This window comes from Harpia harpyja, chromosome 9 (genome assembly GCF_026419915.1).
Source record: "Harpia harpyja isolate bHarHar1 chromosome 9, bHarHar1 primary haplotype, whole genome shotgun sequence".
In the NCBI taxonomy this organism is placed as follows: Eukaryota; Metazoa; Chordata; class Aves; order Accipitriformes; family Accipitridae; genus Harpia; species Harpia harpyja.
Window position 1 is genome coordinate 20,432,201 of NC_068948.1, and position 19,066 is coordinate 20,451,266.

General features: G+C 36.8%; 1 protein-coding gene across 3 annotated transcripts in view; it reads left to right on the plus strand.

Moving 5' to 3' along the window:
- The window catches only part of NFATC3 (nuclear factor of activated T cells 3), an 80,594-nt gene extending 62,372 nt beyond the window's left edge, over positions 1–18,222 (plus strand). For 2 of the 3 annotated variants that reach the window (XM_052795525.1, XM_052795523.1), the window contains exons 10-11: positions 5,177–5,278; positions 14,680–18,222. In XM_052795525.1, the coding sequence (XP_052651485.1) occupies positions 5,177–5,278; positions 14,680–14,804 (227 nt within the window). In that variant the 3' untranslated portion in view covers positions 14,805–18,222. The remainder of the gene's footprint in view (positions 1–5,176; positions 5,279–14,679) is intronic. The other variant, XM_052795524.1, reaches the window with a different exon arrangement.
- The last annotated feature ends 844 nt before the right edge of the window (positions 18,223–19,066 follow it).

Below are 19,066 nucleotides of genomic sequence, written 5' to 3' on the forward strand. Positions count from 1 at the left end.
GCTGAAATGACAAGAAACAGGCAGTTAGTCATTTCTGTCCTTTCCTGTATCCATCATCCATACTGTGCTCTGTTGTATACTCATCTAATAAAGGTCCCATTTCTTCCCCGCTAGAAAAAAAAAAAAAAAAGCTAGTCAAAGTTAGACTTAATCTAGTTGTATGATGAGGCCTTGTTCATTTTTTTCCCCAGTCTGTTTTTAAAAAGTGCTCCTACTGTGGTGGCTTACCTATCCCACTGTCAAGTTTTAGATTTAAATCTATTCTAATACCATTGATCTAACATTTAATCTCTTATGCTTTGCAGTTTAGGAAAGAGTTTACCTTGGATTTCATGGCTTCCTACAGCAATGAGATTTCTAATATGTACAACTGTAGGTAACCATTTTTAAGGTATTATGTTAGGCTGTATTCAGCAAATCAGGATGACCTTCTACTAATCCTCTTACATTTTGTTACTCATTGCATCTCCATTAAATAAAGCTGGAGATTAGAAAATCCAGTGTGTAGATTTACTATAAATCATAACTGGTTTGTGTACATAAAGCAGTTAAGTCTGCTTTGTCAGACACATTCCATGTAGAATTTTAAGCCATTTGCATTCGTTCATTTTAAAAGTTCTGTGATAACCCTCTAGTTGATAAATTCTCTTGCTGGGAAGCTCAGAGATTATTCTGATCTTTGCTAGAAAATTTGTACATCTTTACAGGTAGTTTTTTACCTGGAGCTTCAGCTTAACTTCTAGAGAATCACAGTAGTAACTAATAAGAAAGTATTGGAGAACGACTGTACTTTGTATTTCTCTATATATTTAAAACTTATGCATTAACAGGTCATTCTTAATTAAGGCAGTGTCCTGCCAAACAGAGCATTGAGGGTTTACAGAAGCACAAAAAATACTGAATGCTAGAGTCTAGCTTAGTATGGAGAGGAGCAGCTCAAAAACCTGTCTTGCCAGTGCAACTCAAACTTGAGATGTTCTTGAGATGTACATCTTAGACTCAAGGTTTTTTTACTGTCTCCTAAGCACGGAACAAAATGTTGCATTTTGCAGCATGCCCAACACGGATTTGTGTGACAAGAACTCTAGCCTACATTGTACACAGAACTCTTAGAATATTCCTGTTGATAAAAGGCATTCTGAAAATCATACTAGTATAAATTGTTTAGTAAGGTTGTGCTCAAACTCCTCCTTTCCTAGTATTCTGTATATTAAATATATTTTGTCAGGCCATATGGAGATAGCAATAAAAAGTAGTTTACAATTCTAATTCTTCTCATAAGCTTATGGGCTCCTGCAGTGAGATGTTGAGGTTGAGTAAGGTGATAAGGCAGAATCTGAAATGTATTGGAAGAGAATGGGAATCTACTTTTAGAAATGGGTGTTATGAATGAAATAGAAAAAGATCCAGACTGAGCAGCAGACTAGAAGGAAAAGGTTGGAACAGTGAGGAAAGGGGAAGAGAATGTTCTCCATCTGGGGTTGTCAACAGTTAAAGGATGCTATGACCATTATCTTCTAGTGGATTCACTCACTGTGTTCGTAAATTCTGTGCCAGCAAGACATCTATTGAGAAGACCAGTGATAGACTGCTGGTGTGTAAATCCTCAGGTATCTATGACCAGCTAAGGTATGAAACTTCCTGTTTGCCTCCGAGAGCCACAGAACACCTTGTAACCAATTCAAAGTAAGCTCAACTAGTTGCACCACTGCAAAAAGATTCCCATTTAAGAATTAGAAGAGGTTAGAAATTTATTCTGTGAATGCAGGTAGCATGTCTACACCATGGTGCAGACACTCACAACAGTCAGTAGCAGAACTGGAAGGAGTTAGGCGTGCCCTTGTGACGCTGGCAGAAATACACTTAGACACTTCTGCACTGCTTTCCACTGTACAGCATGTGTCCTCTAGCTCCAAGGTTCATGCTTAATACTTACTATGTTCTCATATATATATAATACTCATCTATCTTCTTGTGTGAGAGAAGGGGGTAAACATGACTTAAGTGAGTTGGTTTCACCATGATACATAAATGCAGAGTGTGACACCATAAGTGTGACATGAACAGAGATATTTATTACTGTACCAAATAACTGCAGAGCTTATGCCATGACTCTGCAGGCACATTCAGTCTGTCTATATCACTATAAACATAATGTGCACAGGAAAACTATACTCCTCCTAACATTTCATACAGCCTTATTTTATCAGTTAATAAAAAAAAAAGTACTTCTTAGTAAACTTGGCATTGAACCTGAAATTATTAGAAGTAAGCCTGTCTTATGGCTTGAAATGGTAACTTGCAAGGCAACCCACCAGGTCCTTGATAGTTTGCCATTGCAAACATGGCTCTGCCATATGACTGGTTTTGATCACAAACCAACAGAATCAGCTGGTTGCTCCACAGCAGAGAAGACGGACGGTTAATTATAGCCTGGCAGCTTTTTTTTTTTTTTTCCCCTAGGGAAAGTTGACACTGTACTACTTACTTGCTGGTCATGTGGAGTCAAAAACAGGCTAAATATACTGCACTCTAACCCATGTGACGTAGCTGCAGGGGTTCTTCACATAAATGCAGCTGATAGGTCTACCTGGAGTTGACAAAAGGCCTATATCTGAGGAAGCGTGTGCTGCAGTCTTATCCATAATGTTCAGTGAGGTTTACTGATCCTCATCAGCTCACTAGCTCTGTAAATACAGCAATTGACTCATCTGTCCTCTAAAACACATGAATTCCCAGGTGGATGCAGCAATACTACCAAACCTAGACAGTTGATACAATCTGCCATACAATTATATCAAACTTCTTTTTGCAAAGCATATGAAAAAAACCCACTCTACGCTACTTACTATAGCGACACTGCAAACAATCATGCATTCTAGAATATTTTGGGGGATCTACTCTTCTAAAACCAGTACATCATCTAGGTTAAGTCCCAGTGCCCACACATCCTACTTCAGTTCAGAAGTAGTAAAGGATACACAGGCTAAACTTTTAATTGGATAGTGCTACAAAAAATGAAGTAGTTTGACTCCTGTAGGAAGAGATCCTGAAAACCAAATGGATAACTCCAGTAGCTTTTTGGTCAGCCTATATCCATAATAGAACTCTAATTTTAAGTTGATGTGCTGCTTTGACCCAAAGTTTTTTCTTAACCTTTCTCAAGGGAGGAGCCAAGACAAAGAGGTGGTTCATAAAAGTATGAATTTTTGATCAGTTAAATAGGCAGATCTACAGGATGTCACTTTTCTTGATTTCTATTTCAATTTAATAGTTTTTATTTTAGTGTTATATTCTCTGGGTACAAAACACATTTTAGTATTGCTTAAGGAAGTAAAAACCTTTCTCAAATGTTTATGAAATTTAAAGCTAGAAAGGTATTTTTAATGTATGTTTATCTGGTACCTCAAGTTCTATCTTAACTTCAGTGTGCATTGAACAAAATCTTTATGCTATATTACACACTTTGAAAGGCTGTTGCTTTATCTACCATGTTTCACAAACAACAAATATTGTGTGCCTGAGGCAAGCGCATGCTTTGTTCCAGAAGGTGCTGACTGGAGACATGCTATGCATGACAAGTTTTGTCAGGGATTTATAAAAGTAAATACTAAATACTGTCAGCAGCTTTGTTAGGACATGCAAGAACCTCAGAATCCCTCTATGAATTAGAAAAATTGCTCAGAATTGTATTTCTCTGCTAAAGTGACAGATAATCCTTACTGTATAAGCTATGTAGACTTTATGGTACAGAGACTGTTGCTTAAAAGAGCTAATTAACTCCACTGCTCTCTGGAGGGTTTTTGTCAGTGTGTTTGTTGTCTGCTCCTTTGAAAGCCTGAGCTTTAAAGAGGATTGCTGGTAAAAGTTAATTTGTTTCATCCCAAGGTGGTTTTCTGCCCATCTCCCTGGATTCATTAGATCTTTCTTTAAATGTCACTTGTTTGCTGGTTCTACCATAGTTGGTGGGAAAAACGTTCTTTTCTTAATCTCCTATTATTTGACAAGAATTTGTCCTTTATCTACTCCTTTCCTCCAAAATGGCAGTGGACATTTTCATTGAAACCCAGATAATGCTTTCCACTTCCTGTTTAAACACATGTAACTTTATGCTTTAAACAATTAAGCATAAGAAGTCATCCAAAGAAGTAATTTGAACTGCTTGAATTTCAGGAAGAAGTAAGAACAGACTCTTTCATTCTCCCAGGAGTCATCCCTAAGCAGGGCTTAGAAATCATGCTGGCAAAGCTCTATCCAGAAGGCACAAATTCACCAGTTTCCACAGTAATTTTGTTTACTGTGTTAAAGCCTTATTTACTAAAACTTGCAGCTCTGTCTTGGGCAGGAAAAAAAAAAAAAACCAAACCCAACCCAGTATATTGTTGTAAGCATAGTCACTAATCACAACTGAAGAAACATGCACGTGTTGGTTAAAGTAATAAATACACTATTCTACATTCATTTTTCCTCCAGGAAACACAGTTCAGTGCAATACTGGAATACTCCACTTCCTCCTTGGTTTCTCACATTGCCTTGGTCTGACAGAGCCACCTATACCAAGATAATACTTAGTTATCCGACAGTTCAGACTGTGTGTGGCCTGACTGCAGATCAGTACCTTGGGCAAAACATACAGATAGCCTGGAGAAGTAAAGGGGAAGCTAACAGCTGTTGACAGCAACAGTTTCCTTTGTTTAAAGGCTAGGAAAAATAAAGGCTTTATTTACTAGTACTCTTTTGCCTGCCTTGTTCAGTAGAGGTGCTGTCAAGGGGCATAAGCACTTTTAATTTGACCACAGTAAGTAAAGCAGATTTGAGAAAATTGCAGAAGGAATGTTCTAAACTAACATAAATACTAAAATGAAAGTCATCTAGTATAAAATTTGTGATGGTACAACTAGGTAGACATCCAAAAATATTAACCATTACCTTTATGGCTCTGGCTGCTAACTGAAAAGTAACTAAATATACAGCATAAGTGATATTGTTTTTAATAGGCACTCTGATAATTTATAAATAGTTACTTATGTCAACATATGTAGTAGTTGTGAATGAAACTGGGTATTTAAAGTTAGTGCTATTAAAAGAAAACTGAAAGTCACTTCCTGGTTGAGTGAACTGTAACTTCTTGGTTTAGTCCAGTCAGTAGTTATGTCTGTCTTCTTCTCTGACACAGACAGTTTTATCTCTGACCTGGAATACCAGCCATCAGGTTCAACAGAGAAATGGACTCAACATTCAGCACTCATGTCCAACTCCTATGTGGAAAATCTAGAGGGTGAGTCTGCTTACTGAAATGCTTCAATGTTTGAAATTGGAGCACGAAGGAAAGGGGAAAGTGTTTTAATAGTCTTAAGATCTACAAGTGAAAAGCGCTATGTAATACTTAAGTATTGCTATAATTGGACACCTGTGTATTCTGAAATAGTTGGAAGTTCAGAAGTTGTGAACCAGGTGTACACTCATTCAGTAAAAATCTCCATTTAAAATATATATAGCTGCCACAGAACTTCCTGAGTGCTGTAGGATCTAGTAAAACAACAGAGGAGGATATGAAAATCTTAAGCCAAGTATGGGCAAGATTGTAGAGTGGCCAGATCAGTTAACTATAAGAAATACAGAATGTTTCTCCTTTTTTAAAAGATGAAGCAATGTCAATTTAAATAGATGGAATACAGTGGCATGCACTACCGATCTAAGTGTTAGGAATACAGATTCATAAATAGATTTCTAGTTGAATGTGCACTATAATTGGGAAAGATGGTCTGGATTTATTTTAAGGTGCTTTCAGCTTATTTCACATATAAACAAGATAATTATGCACTGTGACTTTTAAATAGTAACAATATTAGAAATTGACACATGGTATATTGGTCATGTTTGTGTTTTTTCTTAAGTGTTTTTAACTTTATTACAAACATGCCTAAAATGCCAAAGAACTATACTGTCGTCCCCCCCAATACACACACACATATATATAAACACATATAACACATTTTATTTTCCCCATAGATATTTAAAGGGGAATAGCTGTAAGTGTTCAGTAGATGTGGGATTGTTAACAGTGAAGTAACCAAGCTCCATGTGTAGCCTTAATAAAACTCTCACACATTTAGTGTGTAGACTGATCTTAAGTTTGCCCATGAAAGGAAAATAAATCATGAAATTGGTCTTTTACCATCTTTCAAAAAACTTAGTTCTGCTTTCCTTACATATCAAAATGTTATTAGTAAGGTAAGTAGCTACTATTCAGAATGGCAAAACTAGGGAAAGGACTCTGTACACCAAGTTGACATTTCTGTATCTTGAAACAGCAAATCAATTCATAAAATACCAGTTATGGCTTAGATTATTTCTGTGTTCTAGACTATGTGCTGTGCAATTCACAATCTGGTAGGTACAGAATAAGTGTTGAAGAGCAGGAGATCTTGAAAAATGAAAACTCAGTTTAATAATAAAATAACCCCCGATTACCAGTATCGTAACTAAAGAGCGACACACAGGTTGGCAAGCCTTAGAATTATGAAACATATGCTGACAGGTCCCTTTTAAAAGGGCACATAAACAGAAAACCAGACCCAGAGAGAAACATGCTTACACACAAATGCTAGCATCTGAGAAATGCAATTGAGAAACATGGCATTTTTTAAAAATAAAATAATGGCTATTTTAGGTATCTGCTGTAAGAAAGACAGTCAGTGTGGTACTAATGCAAGAGATACATTTACACAGGCAAGTAAGTAGAATGGTTCTGTACCTTGAAGAATGCTTAGTGTCAAACCAGACAAGCTAACTATATCAACTAGTAGTACAGAATGCTTACAGTTTTAACTTTCAGGCTTAAATGAGGAAGAGTATAGCTTCTAAATTATACTGCTGAACAGGAGAGCAACCATAACTATAGTGTGCTGCAGATCAGACAATCTGCAAAGGCAGGAAATACACTAATGGAATACTTGAGTCATCCTTTATAGAATGGGTAAGCGTGATGACTGCTTCATGGAGCACTAAGTCATGAGAAGAACCCACAAGGGGAAACATCTCTTTATTTGGCCCAAAGGAGCGTACAGGAACTGCTTAAAAAAAAAAAAATTAAAGAAATCTTTCTTTGTTTTGTAGCAGTTTCAGCATTACAGGCTGTGACAAAATTCAAAAGGGGAACTATAGGAAAACAATAAAACTTACTTAAGAAAAAATAGGTGGTCAAAAGGGTAATATAGTTGCAAGCAGTCTGCAAACTATTTATGAAAGTTCAGATTAAGTGTACAACTATTCTGCAGTGAGAGAGACTACAAGCTGCTTCCAAATGCAGAAAACAGAAAAGAACATGAAAATTATTAGGCTAAATGTGGAACCTGGCCAATAGGTGGCAAATCAGGAACTCAGTTAAAATTAGATAAATTAACTTAGAAAGTTTTTTGTATTGATGTTCATAGTTGAGGAACAAGAGATTCTCATGCCAAAGTCCTTTGAAAAAGGGACAAGTTGCAGGACCTGTCTCGAGTTGAAGTGTCAGTAAAAAGTTTTCAGAACAGATGAACAGACAGTGACAATTCACCTCAACTAGATGACATGACAGACAACAGCTCTGGAAGAGTAAGCAACAGTTGAACTACTAACTGTAATGTATAACCTTTTGCTTAAATCTGATTCAGTGCCAGCAGACTGGAAGTTGGTAAATGTGACATGGCTGCTGCTCAGCTCTTTAGAGTAGTGAAGAACAAAAACTGTCTAGAAACCTCTACAGGAAGACCTTGTGATTAAAGAAAATCAGTTAAAGGAGTGGAAATTAGGGTAAAGGAAGGAAAAAAACCTGCCCCTAATTCCATACATACAGCGACAAGCTCTCCGAACTATTCTCGTTTAAAGCTGTCTTGAATTTGAAATGGACAATTCTATGAAAGCTTGCTCAGTAGTGTTAAAAGTGATCTTAAAAGGGTGAATAAATGCTAGGAATATTTAGGAAACCGGCAGAGAATGAACAAATGGTACCATATAGATCTGTTATGTGCCCACATCTTGTCCCAGGTGTCACAAAAGAATTAGATGCATACATGTTGTTTTGTGGGGTGATTTGGTTATGGACAACTAGCATGACCAAAGACTTGGAACAGAAGTTACGCTGAATCAGCTAGGACTCTCCAGCCAGAAAAATGAATGAGAATATGCTAAGTATAATAAAGTGAATGGATGGCACAGAAAAGGTAATGGAAAATAATTCTTGGGAGAGAAAATAACAAAAGTGTCCAGCAAGTAATCATGCAGCAAGTTCAACACGTATAAAAAGCATTGCTACAGCTATACGTAGTTAAGCTTTGGAACTTACTGTCTCAGAATGTTGCGGATGACAGAATTTTGCACAGATCTTAAAGACCCTGGGGAAAAAAATCCACATGGGACCATTCAGCACAGAAGATACTGTCTCTGGCTCAGGAATTCCCTAGGACAAACACATTTTGGAGGCTGGTGGAACATCCTGGGGAAGCATCATGTATTTTCCCTAGGTCTCTACTATTGCCCATTACATACCTAATGGTTTGTAATCTGAACTGGTTTGCTTGTAGTTCTCCATGGAGGTTTTCAGGCAGTGTTTTTGACCTACAAAAACCTAAAATGCTTGGTAACTGCCTGTCAGAGAGATTCTTTTGTCCTGTAAAAAGTAGAGATGTTGATTATAGATCACCAGCTTCCTGCAAGGGAAAAGAGGTCACTTGCACTATTCCCAGAAATGCCTTTAGGTTCAGGAATTGCTTACATTTTCCTTTGTGCTCCAGTACAAAATACTTGTCTCCTAGCATTCACAGAGATAGGGGGAATTAAGTACAGAGCAATTTCGAAACATGCTAGTATTTGGTTGGCATTTGATTTAAAAAGATAATGCCTTTACTTCTAACGTTAGAACTTCAAACACCTATCTTGGAGATCATGCTACATCTAAATGTGTTTTTAATCTAATATAAAATAATCTAATATAAAATATTCAGTAAGGTGGTACAGGTATACAAGTTGACTGACTAATTATGGATCGGTCTCACACTGAGAGAATAAATAAAGGTGACATTGTAGAATTGATTAAACAAACCAGTGGGGAAAAAAGCATAGATCTTAAGAACATATCAAAGCACCAGTTCCTCTTTTAAGAACTTGTTACTCTAAACTTGTAAATTTATTTATCCAAAACACTCAGCAACTTACTATTAAAAGCACCAGCTTTCATGATGTTGACATGCTTCATAACACAAGAACTTGTTCTGTTCAAACCGGCTAGCATGGATAACTTTTTGTAGGTGAGAATTTCTCCTGAGAGGTTGGTCAGTACTGCTCACAGGATGCATCTCTATTGGAACAGCTGATAAGATTACTACCCCTAGCTGTATGTGTTACTCACCACACAAATGGCAGAGCTGTTCAACCTAACTTTAGTTTATCTTAAAACTCTGGATTGCAATTTGCAACAGTTTTAAGAGATCTTTATGAACAGTCTGGCTGTTCATGCAGCAAACAGCTGGAGCAATAACTTTATCAACTGTCCCAGTGCAAGTCTTCAGTGACCAAGAGGCAAAGCCCTCAGCCTAAAAATGGGGGGGGGGGGGGGGGGGGGGGGGGCAGGAAGAGGCCTCCAAGGAGCTGTGGCCCAGTTTTCTGTCAATCTTGGTGGCTCAGCTGTCTTTCATGTGTGCAGTCAGTAGGGACTTAAAAAAGCAAACAGAACACTATGTGAAATCAAAACAGTGGGAACAATCCAGTAAAACCAAATAAGTGGTTGCTCTTATTTTACAAGCTTGACAGCAGATCCGAAAGTCAGAGCTAGTTATCTTCTACTCTGTTCTACTGGTATTGACAATAGTATGCTGCTTAAATTTTTTTTTTGAAAGGTTACAGGGGCTTGAGCCTCCAGATGACTTTCAGTGCTTTTTCAGTGTATCATGTTCATGCTTTTCTGATGCAGCACAGAGGGGGAAGAACAAAACAAAAACCACAAAAAATTTTGCAGTACAATACTACAGTATTGCCAGTATTGACAGGTCCAATCTAATCTGTCTGTAGCAGAAGGTTGTCTCCCCACCATGTTAAATTTTGTTCTGCAAAATCTATTTTTAACTCTTAGTATAAATTTACCAGCCAGCTTATACTATGTATAAATACCAAGGAAGAAAAATGTGAAACTATTGCAAATAAAGTAAGAGCTGAAATCTGGGATAACTGCCAAAGAGATCAATTAAATAGACATAGGAAAGTTGTTAAAATAACTTCCATTTTGCAGCCAAATTTAAAAAAAAAAAAAAGGCAAAAAAGCAAAGCTGTATTGCATTTTGATCCATGCCATATTTGACAAACAAGTTCTCAAAATGCAGTTATCACTTTTGTAGTGAAAGAATCTGACACACTTCTATACAGTGTAGTATGTGCTACCCCTCCCTCTTTTGATCTGATCCAGTCATTATTTCAAGATTAGCAACCTGGATTTGTTAGCACATAAAACATTTGATAACACTTTTGATGTTATCCACTCAATTGACACTGATCATCCAAAACAATTTTAGGTGATCAGTAGGTACTAAATGAGTACTAAATATTAGCTAGACCTCTAATTATTTAGTATGTAAAATATTTCTGGTTCCTCATCTACTGACAGCAGAGGTCCAGGGTATGGGGTTAGCAGTCAGAACACCTGGCACCAAACATACCAAACAGGCAGTGATTTAACTGGGGGGGGAGCAGGGAAGAGGGTAGTAGACTGAAAGAGTCAAGGTCCTACTCACATAACTGTTCGCCTCCATCTTAAGTCTCATGATATTGCCTCTTTGAAGAGAGCCAACAGAAGTACAAATGAGACAACACAAATGAACCTGGCAGACAGACCACAGAGAACCTTAACAACATACTTGAGATCTGTATTACTGACTCCTGAGCAAGCTCTGCAGCCTTCCCCTAGAAACTTGTGCTGAAGAAAGAAAGGAAATTTTATAAAAAAATAAGTGCATATATTAAAAAAGCCATGCATCTTGGTTTTCCAGTATTTAGTTGGTAACTGGATGGCTTTTAAGGTTAAACAAAAGGGCATATGAAAACTTCCTAGCTATATTTCTAGGACAGCATAGCCCATGCACCCCATAGTCAAAAACAGGAAAGGAGGGATAAAGTGTTCTTCTGGAAGTATAGAAAAGAAGTTTTCTTTCGTTTGTAAAGCATCATCAGTATAGCCTGAGCTCTGTCTTTTCTCAGGACTGTTGAAATTGACTTCCTCTCCCAATTTGTCCCCTAAGAACTTGGATTTTGCTAGACAACCTTATAGAAAAACCTGTGTTTATGCTGATGGATTAAGTTTTCAGTTTTAATCACAGACCACTAAAGGTTCTGTGATTGACCCTGTGTGGAAGAAGGTAACGTGTCATGCACTCAAATACTAACCTTTGGATTTCTATTTTAGTCTTTAAACTAATATGATTTTCTCCATCACAAATTAATACAAAAAGGAAAACGTCATATGATTTCACCTTCAGTCTTGTGCATTTCCATGCAGGGTTTTAACTCTTCTTACTGACTACATGATTTACATTTTAAGCTTCTTGAATTTATACCACTCCACTGTCAGAAAGACAAGTTAATTATGATAATACTGGTAAACACAGGATGTCCTTCAAATAAAGCCAAATGCTTCCCAGTTTAGACACATACAGGCATCTCATTATTTGCTGCTGTGAAGCCGAGTTGTACATCTCTTCAGTGAGCTGTTCCAAAGGACTTTCAGGCTGCCTAATTTTGGTAAATATTCAATATGGCTTCTTTATAATGCTGTTTTTGGGCTTGAAAAGACCAGCCTTCTCTACAAAAGCTGCTTTCCTGGTTTAAATGCCCATTCCTCCATCTGCTAGCCTGCATGCTAGATTGGTACTCCCCACTGTCCCCATTCATCCCTCGCACCGTTCACAAACACATTGGGCACAGCCAGTCTGGCAGCAGGCCCATGCCTGCTCAAATAGCCTGTTACCACAGGACTCTTGATACCGCCCTGCCCCATTGTCTCGAACCTGGCAGCCAGACCATTGCACTGCAAAAGGTTAGAGCACGTCGATCTTAGCTGCTGGCTTCTGCAGGCTGTGCTTTCTTTGAAGCATTTTTACCATCATCTGTACATAATCTAAATCTACGTATAGTCTTCCGGAGTCTGCAGGCTTCCCCCAGCCATTTGTTGCTCACAGATTTTCCAGACAGCTGAAATGAGCACTCTTGGAAAGTATAGAATAGGAAGATGTGTTAGCCAGGAGGTTACAGTCTGTGAAAAAGTGAAAAAACACCTTTGCCAGACACAATAGAAAAAGGATTCTGGCCTTTTATTTAGGCCTGCATGGCACTCTGACAAAACACCAATTTAGATACTTCTTATTACAAAAAAAAACCAAAAAACCAACCACCCCCAAAACCACACTTGAATACTGGTTGGGTTTAAAAATTAGGAATCCTAACAAAATCACTGTGGCAAGTGGAACTACTCCACTAGAATTTTCTGTTGGGAAGAAGACAAGGTACTGCATTTCCCTTAGAAATGGTAGATGTTTCTAATGTAAATCCATATAAACCAGATAAATCTGTATTGGCCACATGCTAAAAATGTTGCCAAAAAAAGTTCTCCAACAGCAAAATGAGAAGTATGGCAGAGCTATTGCACTGAGCTATAAAACAGCTTCTTGTAAACAAATCAATGATTATTTAAAAAAAAAAACAACACACCACACAAACTAAGCTGTAACTTTAATTTAATACTCTACATAATGAATTATGCAGAACTTGGCAAATAGAGCACCACATGACCAGCTATTGTATTTGAGGTGTAATGTGATTTAAGGAAAATTTAACACCACATGGCTACGTGCTGTTCAGTTAAACACCTTTGCCTGTGGGAACATTGCAACAACACGGACCAGTTTGTTCTGATGTTACCAGTACAGATGAATATCATCTATCAAAACTTAAAGGCTGCAATAATGTGTATTTTTAACATGCTGTCCTTGCATTCATGCAAGAGCATACCATTAGCATTGATTGACTTTTAGAAAACAAATACCTCCTCCATTGTTACATACAGGTATATGACATAAGGTGATTTTTAAAGCTTTCCTAAGTAAACTAAAAGAATATGGACAAAACTTGTTTTTAGAGTCGGATTTTATACACTTTGTACATACTTCAGAGCATTCACAGTGTTACTGCATTTTCTTCCAGACCCACTTATGCTACTGCTGCAGCAAAAGGCAATGCTCAGACTGTGGAACACTCTGTAAAGAGCAATGTACACTACCCGTAGATTGATTTTGTTATGCTTCTACCAGACAGGAATGGTTAGTAGGAAGCTAGATCCTGCTATGGAAAATTAAGGAAGCATTAAGAAGGGTGGTGAAGTATATCAATGTTGTTCTGTAAAGTTACCCAATGGAAAACAAAAGAGCAAAAGCCTAGCTTCCAAATCTGTTAAGATTTTCCATAGAAGCAGCTTACTAGCAAACCAAAAAGTTCTTATTTTTACTAGGAGTGGCCCTTACTCAACAAAAGGATCCCATTAAATGCCTGTTTATAGAAGGTCCAAACAAACTCATGTCAGAGGCTTTTCTGTTAGTATAATTCAGCATATTCAAAGTCTTGCTGACTAAGAGATACTATATACCTACTGCCACTCCATCATGGAAAACAACGTGATTGACTGCCTCTTCTAACTCTTAAATAATGATTTATATTTTGGTTATTATCTAATATTTATCTAAACTTTGTCGTTACTATTTAATGTGATATTTTTCATCTCCACTTAAAATATTATTCAGTTTCCTTAGTTAAACTTACCATTGCCCATTTTGTAAAATGGACATTTATAGCACTGCATTTACGCTTATGCATTAAAATAATTATTTTTGTCATCTTCCAAATTCAATTGTACTGCAGTCAATTATCTAGGCTTTAGAGTAACACTCCAAAATTGTCATTTGTTGATAACTTAAGTGCTACTTTGTCATATTCATGGTGGTGTCCCTCACTTGTAAAGAGTAATAGTTGACTAATCTTTGCTGAATTTGACACACACACAGACTTACAAACTGACATGACCTGCATATTAGTTAATCTTAATTCTTCACTATAGAAAAGTTGACTGATAACTAAGCAAGATTTTATTACTGTACTTTCAGAAATGCAAGTATTCAGAAAACTGGCCAATTAAATAGGTATATAATATTAAAAAGAATATTTTATTAACCCAAATCCAAGTTCTGAGGAAGTTCTGTAAGTAGCTTGAAAGAACCAGGAATTACTAGAGTTATTTGTTATTTGTGCCTGTAACACTTTTGAACAGAAGAGAGTTCTGTGGGGAAATCTGTACTAAACTGACCTATGCCGTGCCTTTCAGTTACCTGGTTATCATGAACATGTATGTGCTTATTTTCTTCAAGTGTTTTAGGGATTCTCCAACATGGATTATGGTAAGTACAAAGTGTTAATACTAAGAGAAACCAGGACTTTTCCCCTCCCCCATTGCCCAACTGTTACTGAAGTTAGGTTCCTCATTCATCCTCTATTACTTAACTGCATCAAGGCTTAGCACTGAAAAGGGATACACTGATGAGTTTTGCCTTTTGGAAAGCATAAAAACAGTCACTTTTTAATATTTTATTTTTTTTTTTTTTTTTTTAGTGAATGAGATCATAGGAAGAGATATGTCACAGATCTCAGTGTCACATGGAACAACAATGGCCAGCCAGTCTGCACGTACATGTCCTGGATCTCTGGAGACAAGAATATCTGATGGAATCCAGTAACGGATAAGCTTACAGCTAAACATCCATGAAAATATAACAGTTTCTCTGAATATTTCTTCATCCTCTTCCTCTTTAGACTTACTGTGCTTCCAACTCTGTGGCCTTTATGAACTGGAACAGTGGATCCTTGCAAAGCCCTTTTAGTGGGTTACATTTTTGATGTAGAGACAGAGCATTTTAATTATAGTTCCTCAGATGCTGTAAAGACTTTTTAAAACGGACACATAGAATCTACACCAGATATTTTAACCGTTTTAAAGTTACAAACAAGCTTTGCTTTTTGCATTTAAATAGAATACTTTTATATTGTAAGTGCTTCAGATGTGTGGAGATGTTAGTTTGCTCCTATAATATTTACAGTACTGAATGTGGAAAAAGATTTAATACACATCTTCAGTGTGCTGCTTTCCCTTAGAGATAGTATAGTTTGTAGCGGATGATTTGTAACACCTTTTGGTCATTTTGGAAAGCCTTTAAAGCTTCTGTTGTTTAAATTTTTTTTAATACAATCTTCCAGTGGCGAATCATACCTGTCATCTGAAGCCAATGCCATGGAAGCCATTGTGTATACAAATACCGTAGTGTTTTCTTTCTTAGATTCATAGGAAGCAAAGCCAAATGTAGATCTGCACTTGTTTATAAACTGAAAATGTTACTTGATAGGCTGCAAAAAGACCATTCCATCATGAAAGTGTTGGGATAGAAATAACATTCCAAAATTTAACTTTTATAACTTTGTGGATAATCTTCCTGTTCTTTATTAGCACAGGCTCCTTCTTGAAATAGCTTTTTCTTAGAAAGTTACATTTGTAATCAAATTTGAGCAGCAGGATTTTAAAAAACAGCAACATCAAAGCCATGTTAGATACAGGAGAAATTTTAATATTTGCTGAGGATCTAAGTGTTCCTGTTGTCCCTGCAGAATATGGTTTTGAAATCACCAATTCAGTGGCATTCAAGTTTTCCATGCAATAAATCATTTGATCACATCTGTATCTTTTATATGCTGTATGCCTGACCATGCCACTTGGAAGCCCTAAGGAGATGACAATTACAGTTCCTTAAATTTAAGCTGTTTATAAACATCAGTTTGCTGAAAAGTCATTTACTGTGAATTAGTGATTAGGTAGTATAATTTGCCCGTGTTTAATTGTAAATGTGTGAAGCAGAAGCTACCAAAGAAATACACAAGATTCATAGCAGCAGTAAACTGTGTGCTGTGCTCAAAGGATGCATTTCCCTTACCCACATAATCCGATACCTTTGAAACAATCTGTTTACATAGTTATTAAAAAATCTCAGGCCTCTATGATTAGAAACCTAGGAGAGGATCTGAAACTGCCTGCTTAGGCCACACACATTTCCCTCCCCCAGAAGACACTGTCGTTTACAAAGCTTTCTGATATGGAACATACAGGGTACAACAATCACAGCAAAGATCGATCAGAAATACACTGAACCTCAAAACATTCAAGATGCTAGTTTTAGTTCCTCATTTGGGTGAGCGATGATGCTCTAATGAAAATCAAGAGCGAATACATACAAAAATTTTGAAATGTAGAAAGTGTTATTTGCACTGAAACTAGTTCAGACAATCGTGGACATTTTAGTGGTTTAACACATACAAAACACATGCCTCTTTCTGTAGAAAACTACTATAGACTCTTAAAATTAAGTAAAACAGTCTTAAAGTGGATACCATTACTGAATTATAATACCTGTAAGAGTAAACACAGATTCTACTGATGTTGCATTTTGGCAGACAGTCATGGGGAAAACTTTCCATTGAGCCTTTTGCAGGCAAAACATTACACCTAAATTCAAGTCAGCGCCCAAGCAATATCACTAAAGTAGCTATAATCGCACCTTTGTGATAGCTGAATCATGAACTTTTAAAACGACCATACATTAAGCAGGTGAAATTATAACTTTATCATGTCCTTCCTTTTAAGAGTGCAGCCTAAGGCTACTATCTTGATATTTTGTAGTTATTTCAAACAACTTAATGCAAGGCCACTACGTGCGTGCTGGGAATCTTAAGCATCCTTAAGCATCGTGAATGTGTTGTTCAATGGTGCAAATCTTTAAATTTGCAGAAAAAAAATTGGCAGGGCTGTAATCTGAAAAGTGTGATATTGTAATTGTCCCTCAGCGATGGTGCTTTACTCTGTCCTCTACTCATTTACATTAAAGATACTAGAAAAGGATTCACATGCTCAGAAATACATCTACTTATGTTTTTAACACCTTAAAAAAAAAAAAAAGAAACCACACAACACTGTAAACTACGTAATTGTCTTCAGACTGTGTGCTGGTGGCAAGGCATGTTCCAGGTTTCATTCATGTATTGGGTCTTTTGCATTAAACCATTGTTTGTAGGACAATTCTAACTTAAAAGCTTTTCATACTGTATGGGATTTATGCTCCTTTATCCTACTGGTACAGACTCTCCTTGCAAGTTCTCCAAGTAGCTGGAATTCACACTGTACCTAAAATATAGGAGCCCAAACAATCCGGAGTTGCTATGCACTAAATTTCCTGATGCCTTTAAATACCTTGATGCCTGTAGACCTAGAGATGCTTTCCTATTTAAAAATCAAATTAAAAAAAAAATATATATATAGCTTTGGATACTAAAGCAGTTTTGTATTTGCCTTGTAAAAGCTTCAATACAAGGGTCTTAATTTTATTTTAGCTTGTGTGATAACGTAGGTAAAGACTGTTAATCTTGTATAATTTTAGTGATATAAAAAGCACACAATCTCTATTGGACTATGCAAATTTAATTAAACAAAAGAAGCCGGCAACTGTTGACATTTTGTTGGCATCCACTTCCTTGCCCTTAATTCCTTTCTTCTCCCTGAGTACTTTTCCAAAACTTCTTAATAACCAAGATTATCCTGAAGGCAAGCCTTAATGATGAGGTAGCTTTTCTATAAGGAGGGTCAAAGATCAATGTTAAAAACAAAAGATTAAGGAGTAGTATATTAATCTGGGGGGGGGGGGGTGGGGGGGTGGTGATTTCTGAAATTACCATGAACTAGCAAGCCGAATTTCTATAGTAAAACTTCCATGTTATCAGGGAAACTGCCATCCTTTTTAAACCAAAGAATGAAAATAACATGACAGTTTTGTTCTGATACAAACAAAGCTTTGAAATTCTATTTTTGATACTCATAATGGATGTCTTTCCTTGAGGTTTGGAAATCGTTCAAATTGAAGTTTTATATTTAAAAATGTGGGACAATAAAGATTAAGTTCTAGATGTTTACAGAGCCTTGTATTGTAATTTCATGTACATTTTGTATTTTAAACATTTTTGTAAGTTATGATTGCAGTGCTACTTGCAGAAATAAAGGGAAAAACTTGCATTTAGGCTCTTAAATCATAGTGTTCAAATAAATAAAAAGAATGCAAACGCATTGTCATTTATTTAAAATGCAGACCCAAATGCAGAGTGGGAAGAAACTCCCTATTTGCGATGCAGTGGTAAACAACCATGCTCAGTTGTGACATATGAAATGAGGGACATTTAATAGTCCCCCTAGAAGAGTGGTGATTTTGAAGCAATATGGTAAGAGTTTGGGGCTCAACTGAAAGCCAGCAACAATGAGCCTAAACATACATAAAGAATCATCAGCAGTGCTTACAGAGTATCAGTTTGCACAATAACTAGCAATTTCCTATTTGTAAGTATCATTGTTTCAATTAGATGATCACAAGATTATTTTGAGAAATCACTCCAGAAATTATTATTCAGGGAACACATCATAAACAGTAATTTCCATTCCTAAAAGGATATTATCATAGGCAAGATGCAGTTTCAGAAATAGATGTAAAATTCCTACAAAGTCTAAATTATTTGCCAAATCTTGGCTGATCAAGGAGTACTGAGGGAAATGCCTTTGGGAATGGTACAATAGATTCAGGCCTTAAAATCTCTATCTCCTCTCAGGGTTATTAGTGCTACTGAAAAGATATTTATCCCCCTTACAGTTTTGTTACAGGGTCTTTACTTATGTGTGGAATCCCTAGGCATATTAAGGTACGCAAGTGTTCCAAACTCAACGTTGAAGGAAAAGCTCTGGCCTTTGGTTAGCAATGCACACCTGCCCGAGAGAGAACAGGAGCAGCGATTGCACAGTGATCTCCTACTCACATTGCACAGGGGGAACATGGACCAGTTTAGGGTTAGCCTCTTATTTAGAGTGCATGTCCTGACCCATTACCTTCACCAATGTTTTTTATCTATAAATATAGCA